The 6780-nt window shown below is 55.3% G+C and overlaps 1 protein-coding gene across 5 annotated transcripts; it reads left to right on the forward strand.

Moving 5' to 3' along the window:
• The first annotated feature begins 25 nt into the window (after window positions 1-25).
• NAT9 (N-acetyltransferase 9) lies at window positions 26-6557 on the forward strand. Of its 5 annotated transcripts, none has more exons than XM_072746678.1 (7): window positions 30-135; window positions 643-728; window positions 2423-2532; window positions 3081-3224; window positions 4058-4117; window positions 4321-4415; window positions 4526-6557. In XM_072746678.1, the coding sequence occupies exons 2-7, from the start codon at window positions 652-654 to the stop codon at window positions 4658-4660; spliced, it is 621 nt and encodes a 206-aa protein (XP_072602779.1). In that variant the 5' UTR covers window positions 30-135; window positions 643-651; the 3' UTR covers window positions 4661-6557. The 5 variants fall into 5 exon arrangements, with proteins under 5 accessions (XP_072602782.1, XP_072602779.1, XP_072602780.1 ...); XM_072746679.1 differs by having other exon boundaries at window positions 4336-4415; XM_072746681.1 differs by lacking the exon at window positions 643-728 and having other exon boundaries at window positions 26-135.
• The last annotated feature ends 223 nt before the right edge of the window (window positions 6558-6780 follow it).

Consider the following 6780-nt stretch of genomic DNA (forward strand, 5'->3'; position numbering starts at 1 on the left):
GGGAGGGGCACTTCCGCCCGCGTGCGGGGAGGAGGGGCCGCGGGGCTGGGGACGCGTCCGTCCGCCGGGAGTGGGTGTGAGCGGAGCCGCCCCGGGCCCTCGGCGGTCGGGGTGACCGAGGAGCGTGGCCCACGGGTCCGCACACAGGGGAGGGCGGCCTGCTCGGACCTGGCTGGGGGCGGGAGGCGGGGAGAGGGCCCGGGGGCTGGGGCGGGGGGGGGGTGTCGCCGGGAAGAGGGGCTGGACGTAGGCGTCCGCCAGCGAGGCTGCAAGTTGATGGTGGGGCGGAGTCTCCGGCCCGGGGCACGTGATGGGAGCTTCGGGGTTAAGCCTGGGCGCTTGGGTCGGAGGCCTCGCGGGTCAGCGAGGTGGGAGGGAAGGGGCGCGCCGAAGCGGCAGCTCGCGCTTAGCCCCGTGGAGCTGCGATGCGAGGATCTTGTAGTCCCCTTTACCCGGCCCACTTCCCCTTGTCGCGAGGGGTCCAGAGTCCGTGTCCCCTGAAAGGTTTCGAGAGAAAGAAGGAACCAAGGCTCTCCTGACCACTGAGCTCCGGGAGGCATTTAGCAAACTCGAGGCCCGGGGCTCCCACCCCGAGTGGGAGGAGACGCAGGGTCCTGGAGTATTTGCCCTCCCCTCCTACAGGCCGGCGCCATGAGGTTAAATGAGAACGTCTTGCTGCTGGGGAAGAAGGTGGTGCTGGTACCCTACACCTCAGAGCACGTGCCTAGGTAACAGTCCACCTAACGCGAGGTGCAGGCCAGCCCTCCCAAGATGCAGCAAGGAGGGTCAGCCTGCCTTAGTCCGAATCTCAGAGGCTGTTTCCCCTAAGAAGGAGAAACATTGCGGTGAGAAGTCGTTACAGAAAGAAGTGAGCGCTGAAGCAATGAGGACACCCCTGGAAGAAGTTACCCCCCCCACCCCTCCCATCCCCCGCCTTTCCGTTTCAGTCTTCTCTGCTTCCTTTTTGGACGCTCAGCAGGGAATTATTTTATGTAAACTAGATGTGTGTAAGAAAGATCGCCTGATTGTAAATTAGTGACATTCCTCTGTTGTCAGCGAGCATGCTTAGTTTTTTTCTTTTTTTTTTTTTTTAATATTTATTTATTTACAGGCGCCTGGGTGGCTCAGTCAGTTAAGTGTCTGCCTGCCTTTGGCTCAGGTCATGATCTCAGGGTCCTGGGATCAAGCCTGGCAGGGAGCCTGCTTCTCCCTCTGCCTCTGCCCTTCCCCCTGAGCATGCTGTTTCTCTCTCAAATGAGTAAGTTAAGTCTGGGGGGAAAAAAGATTTATTTATGTAAAGGGGGGGCGGGAAGGGCAGAGGGAGAGAGAGCATCCTGAAGTAGGCTCTCCTCTGAGCGTGGAGGCCTGACACAGGGCTCCATCCCAGGACCCTAAGATCAGGACCTGAGCTGAAACTTGTAGCCTGCCAGGCATGGGTGCGAGCTATGCAGGCACCCCAAATATGCTCAGTCTTGAAGACTTAACGTTAGTTTGTCAGAAAACTGAGTTGATGGGTTGTTCTGATGTCTACTGTTTTGAAAAGCCAGAACTGAGTGCCAGCGTGGGACTCTTCCTGGGGCAATTGGCTAAGGTCTGGTAGGCTGGGATGGTGGTGATGTAGGAGTGTATTCTCTTTTTTTTTTTTTTTTAATTTTATTTACTTATTTGAGTGAGAGGGAGCGAGAACGCACATGGGGAGCGGGGAGAGGGAGAAGCAGGTTCTCCACTGAGCAGGGAGCCCTACTCAGGGCTTGATTGGACTTGATCCCAGGATCCTGGAATCATGACCTGAGCTCCAGGCAGATGCCTAACTGACTGAGCCACCCAGGCACCCCTGTAGTTTTTGGGTGTTCCTGTGTCTGGCCTTTGTGGAGATATGTCCAGCCTTCCTTAAGGAGGTCAGATTGCCATATACTTCCGCTCAGGAATTTGAGGAATGTTTGACTTCAGACTGCGCCCCAGCACTGACCCCGGAGACAGGATGGGAAGCTGGATAGTTCTCTTGTAAGACCAGCCTGCTTCTAGGTCTTGTGCTTGTGTCCCTCTGCCTTAGGAGCTATTATAACCCTTTCCTTAGATTTTTTTTTTTCTTCCCAAAGAGGGGAGAAAGCGTGCTCACACAAGAGCAGGGGGAGGGGCCGAGGGAGAGAATACCCAGCTGGGAGGGGTGTGTCCAGCTGGGGGGAGGAGGCACGTTGCAGGGCTCTAGCTCACAACCTGGAGATCGTGACCTGAGCCAAAATCAAGAGATAGATGCTAAACTGACTGAGCCACCCAGGAGCCCCTCCTTAGATCTTTTAGAGCTCTGTATTAGCCTTGTGGGGTTCTCCTATCTACCATCCACTTCTTCATCTCATAAAATGTCAGACCTGTACTCCCGAATCAGTCCTGCATGCCAAAGGCCATCCTCCTGTCCCTGCAGGTACCACGAGTGGATGAAATCAGAGGAGCTGCAGCGTCTGACAGCCTCTGAACCGCTGACCCTGGAGCAAGAGTATTCGATGCAGCAGAGCTGGCGGGAAGATGCAGACAGTGAGAAGCAGAGGCCCTGGGCTGGGCTGGCAGTGGGAGGGGTGGCTCCAGAGGCAGTCTCCAGGATCCCTCCCTTTCTCATTCCCGCCGTAGCCCTTCTGGGCCCCAGAAACTTTGTGAAAATCCTTCGTGAGAGGTCTGGAAGTTTCCTGAAACCATCATACTCTGATGCCCACTGAGGCCAGTCTCTGTGACTGGTGCTTTTGTGTTTGTCCACACTCACTGCATTGGGCTTAGAAGGATTTAGAGAAAGTAAAGCATTTAGGGCTCTGGCTGTAAATGGAGGCCCTGCCTCTCACATCTCTTGCTCAAACCCAGTTGTGGTTACTGCTTTCTGAGAATAGAGCTGCTGTTTGGAGTCCCATCTTTTCTTGCATGAGGCAAATTTAGGGCTTTGTAATCAGCTAAAGGAAGCTCTGAGCCCAATTTCCTCATGGCAGACAGAGGCAATGGTGTCATACTACAGTTCTCTGGTTTGGGTCAGAAGACTGTTGTCACTTCGCTTCTATGGGAAGTGTAAGTGAGAACCCTGTTGCCTCCCTCCTTAGAGTGTACATTCATTGTGCTGGATGCAGAGAAGTGGCAGGCCCAGCCAAGCACCACGGAAGAGAGCTGCATGGCGGGAGATGTAAACCTCTTTCTCACAAATGTAGGGGACCCCTCCTTGGGGGAGATTGAGGTCATGATTGCAGGTTTGTTCCACTCGGCCCTCCCTTCCCTCCCTTCTAAACTTCAAGCCAGCTGAGGCTGCATAGGGCACTGGGCTCAATGGGAGGTTCCCAGTGGTGAGCCCAGCACCTACCTGGGGCACACTGCCCCCTGCCACTCCATTAGCCTGCTGCTCCACCCGTGGTGGTTTACTTTATTCCTGTCTTCTGCTTAGGTGTGAATTAATTAATTAATTAATTAATTTATTTATTTTTAAAGATTTTATTTATTTATTCATGAGAAACACAGGGAGAGAGAGAGAGGCGGAGACACAGCAGAGGGAGAAGCAGGCTCCATGCAGGGAGCATGATTTGGGACTCGATCCCGGGTCTCTAGGATCACACCCTGGGCTGCAGGCGGCGCTAAACCGCTGTGCTACCGGGGCTGCCCTTAGGTGTGAATTTAACCTTGAGTTTGAGGGTCTTCAGACTTCATTCTGCTCCATTCCTGCTGGGGGGCTGGGCGCTGGGGACCCTCCCAAAATAAAAGACCTTTCCTGGAGCATCCTTCCCGTGCTGTGGAAGGAGCCCCTCTAGTTTGTGTCCTTCATGGTCCACAGCCTTCCCCTAAGACTTCCCGATGAGGCAGCATGCTGAAGGTAAGGGGTCAGCTTTGGGGTCAGGTTGCTGGGTGTGTCTAAGCTGGGAACCCCTGTGCAAATTATTTCAACTGCTATGTGTCTGTTTTCCTGTCTGCATAATGGCAATGATAGTACCAACTGTTGAGTTGAGGCTGAAATGAAGTTGCAGCTGCATTACTGCTGTGCCTGCTGCGGAGCCTGGCACACGGTGCCAGTGATTGCCATTATTCCTCCTAGAGCCCAGCTGCAGAGGCAAAGGCTTTGGCACCGAGTCTGTTCTCATGATGATGTCTTATGGTAAGGAAGTCTGAGCAGATGGTAGAGAAGTGGCCAGGCCCCAGATGAGGACATGGGCATGTTGGGAAGTATCTTCTTCAGGCCTGAGGTTGGGGGGCAGGTAACAGGTGCTTCCACTGCCAAACGGGAGAGGAAGGGTAGGGGATAAGAGGGGGGTGCTTCATCCTGTGTCCCATCCCTCTCTCTCTCATTTTCTCTGGGAGGGGTGACCAAACTAGGTCTGACCAAGTTTGAGGCTAAAATTGGGCAAGGAAATGAGCCAAGTATCCGGATGTTTCAGAAACTTCACTTTGAGCAGGTAAGGATATCTCTCATGGGAGGGCGAGGCCTGGGCTGGGTGATGGGGCCCAGTGGTGCTAGAGCTTGTGACTGTAACTTAGCTGCCCCTGCTCTCTCTGGCTTATACAGGTGGCAGTGAGCAGCGTCTTCCAAGAGGTGACACTTAGGCTGACAATGAATGAACATGAGCGGCAGTGGCTTCTAGAGCAGACCAGCCATGTAGAAGAGAAGTGCTATAGAGATGGGTCGTCGGAGTCTCATTGACAGCCAGCTGGCCTTCCGGGCAGGGCAGCCACCTTCTGTGAAGTGGAGTGTTGGAACCATGCAATCCAAAACACCAGAGCCCTGTAACAGAAACTGAACTTTTGGGGCATTTGGGACATAATGCCCCTAGCCCCTCTCTGGCCTGGGAATCTCCTTTAGGGGCCCTTCAGACTCTGGGCCAGACTTGCGTTGGCCTTCCTCAGGCTGGCAGTGTGGATAAGTGATTCCAGGTCCAGGCTGTCCTCCTGACCAGACCTGGATTCTTGGAACCTGGAGCGGATAGCACGAATCCACAGGGAGCAGGGTGGGTGGAGGTGGGAGCAGAGGCGAGTGGGCCTGGTGAATGGAAGGCCAGAGGCGCCACCCTGGGGTAGAGGCCTGCCTAAGAGTAAAGTATACTGCACAGCACCTTTCCTGGCTTTTCCTTAGGCCTGTTTGCAGATGAGCCACCAGAAGGCCCAGCCTACAGCATCCAGTCCAGGGCAGGAGCTCAGTCTGCTTTTGGCCTGCAGAAGCAGGGGGTGTGTGACCCCCAAGAAGTTTGGAAATGAACGAGCAAGGCCCTGAATGACAGGTGGCTTGGAAAGTGGACAAGTATCCTGTGCTTGCTCCTTTCTCCTCTCTGGATCCAGGAGTTTTGGATGCAAGCTCCTTGTGACTGGAGCCTCTGCTCAGTTGCAAGGGCTGCAGGAGGAAGTAGAAGCCACTCAGCGGTATCTTCCTGAAGGGACCTGTCCCCTCCTGCTCTACTCACTTCTTGGGTCTCTGGGAGCCGTGGCACCTGACGGCCACAAGGAGGCGTCGGAGGCACAGCCTCAGGATGTCTCCAGGGCCTGGCAGCTGGTGCTTCAGAGGCAGAGCTGGAGCGGGAAGGGGGGGGAGATGCTCCTCTGTTCCCAGGTGTCCTGTCCTAATCTGGGGTGGCCGTTGAGAGGCCGGACAGGTTTCAGGGCAGGTCGTGGAAGAGACCCTCAAAGGCAGTCCGTATTCTCAAGGGGAGGAAACCTTGATGTGAGTTGCTGTGCCTGGCTCAAGGTAGCAGAGCCAGAACTCTTGCTGGTCCCCCCCAGTCCCCCACTCCTCCCCAGTCCTGGCATATTCCAGCGCTACTATGAAGGTAAAAAACTGGAATCTACCTTTGCTTGCAGTGTACCAAAGGGTTTGTAGTGTGTCTGGTCCCTCAGCGATCAAGGAGTTTCAACCTTGAGCTTCATCAGAGGCCCCACCCAACAGGTGAGGTAGGGAGGGATCTCCCCCCACCCCACTGTCTTGTGGAGTCCTCTCCAGGCCTTGCTTACAGGTGAGAGGTCACAAGGTAGAGGCAAGGTTGCGAGCAGGAGGGCCGAGCCCAAGGTGCTGTGGCAGGGTTTTGAATAGTATAAGGTTGGTCGGAATCCAAGCTCCAACAAGAGGCCAAATGGCCAGACAGTGACCGACCCCTCTCTTAACCCTAGAGGCCCCCGGGTCCTCTGTGATGAGTGCTTTCCATTAGAATCCACTTCCCATCCTTCTCCCAAGCACCTCTGGGCCTGGCAGCCTCAGCCCTTGCGGGCCACCCTGGCCGCTCCCAGGGTGTGGCCTCAGGTGCCAGAGGTGGAAGAGACCTGGATCTCTTGAGGTGGCTTAGGGTATTTTGCCCTTGGAAAGTCCGCTCCGCCCCACCTGCCCCAGAGCATGTCCAGGGCCAGATAAGATAATCTGGTGCTAGCGCAGGCCACTCCTGGGAAGCCTACACCCCACTGGCTGTGAGGGGTTAGATGAAAGCCCAGTCTTTGCATTAAATGAGGCTCGATGCAGGATTCACCATTTCAGTGCTCCAGAATTAGAAACCACATAAAGACCTCTGAGCATGTGGATCTTCCCTCCTACTTCCTACAATAAAGGTTTCTCTGGGGCAGCCGGTTTCATGCATTCAGGAGCTGGGCAGGTCTCACTCCCATAAGACTTGTGCAAAGCCTGGGCAGCTACAGGACCCAAGGCCCTCTGATCACAGCCGCCCACGTTCTACTCCCCCGCCTGGAGTCCGAGAACCTTGGACTGACCTCCCCTCCAGGCTGTACCCCAATCTCTCAGCCAGAGGCTCCCCTGGGAACACCTAGGGCTCTAAAGGAAGACACAGA

The sequence above is a fragment of the Vulpes vulpes genome, chromosome 2 (assembly GCF_048418805.1).
Source record: "Vulpes vulpes isolate BD-2025 chromosome 2, VulVul3, whole genome shotgun sequence".
Lineage (NCBI taxonomy): Eukaryota > Metazoa > Chordata > Mammalia > Carnivora > Canidae > Vulpes > Vulpes vulpes.

Bases quoted from the DNA above. Each gene is read 5' to 3' on its own strand.
- NAT9 (XM_072746678.1), top strand. From the start codon at position 652: ATGAGGTTAAATGAGAACGTCTTGCTGCTGGGGAAGAAGGTGGTGCTG. The intron at 729-2,422 runs GTAACAGTCCAC...CTGTCCCTGCAG, and splicing joins ACCTCAGAGCACGTGCCTAG to GTACCACGAGTGGATGAAAT. The intron at 4,118-4,320 runs GTAAGGAAGTCT...TTTCTCTGGGAG, and splicing joins TCTCATGATGATGTCTTATG to GGGTGACCAAACTAGGTCTG.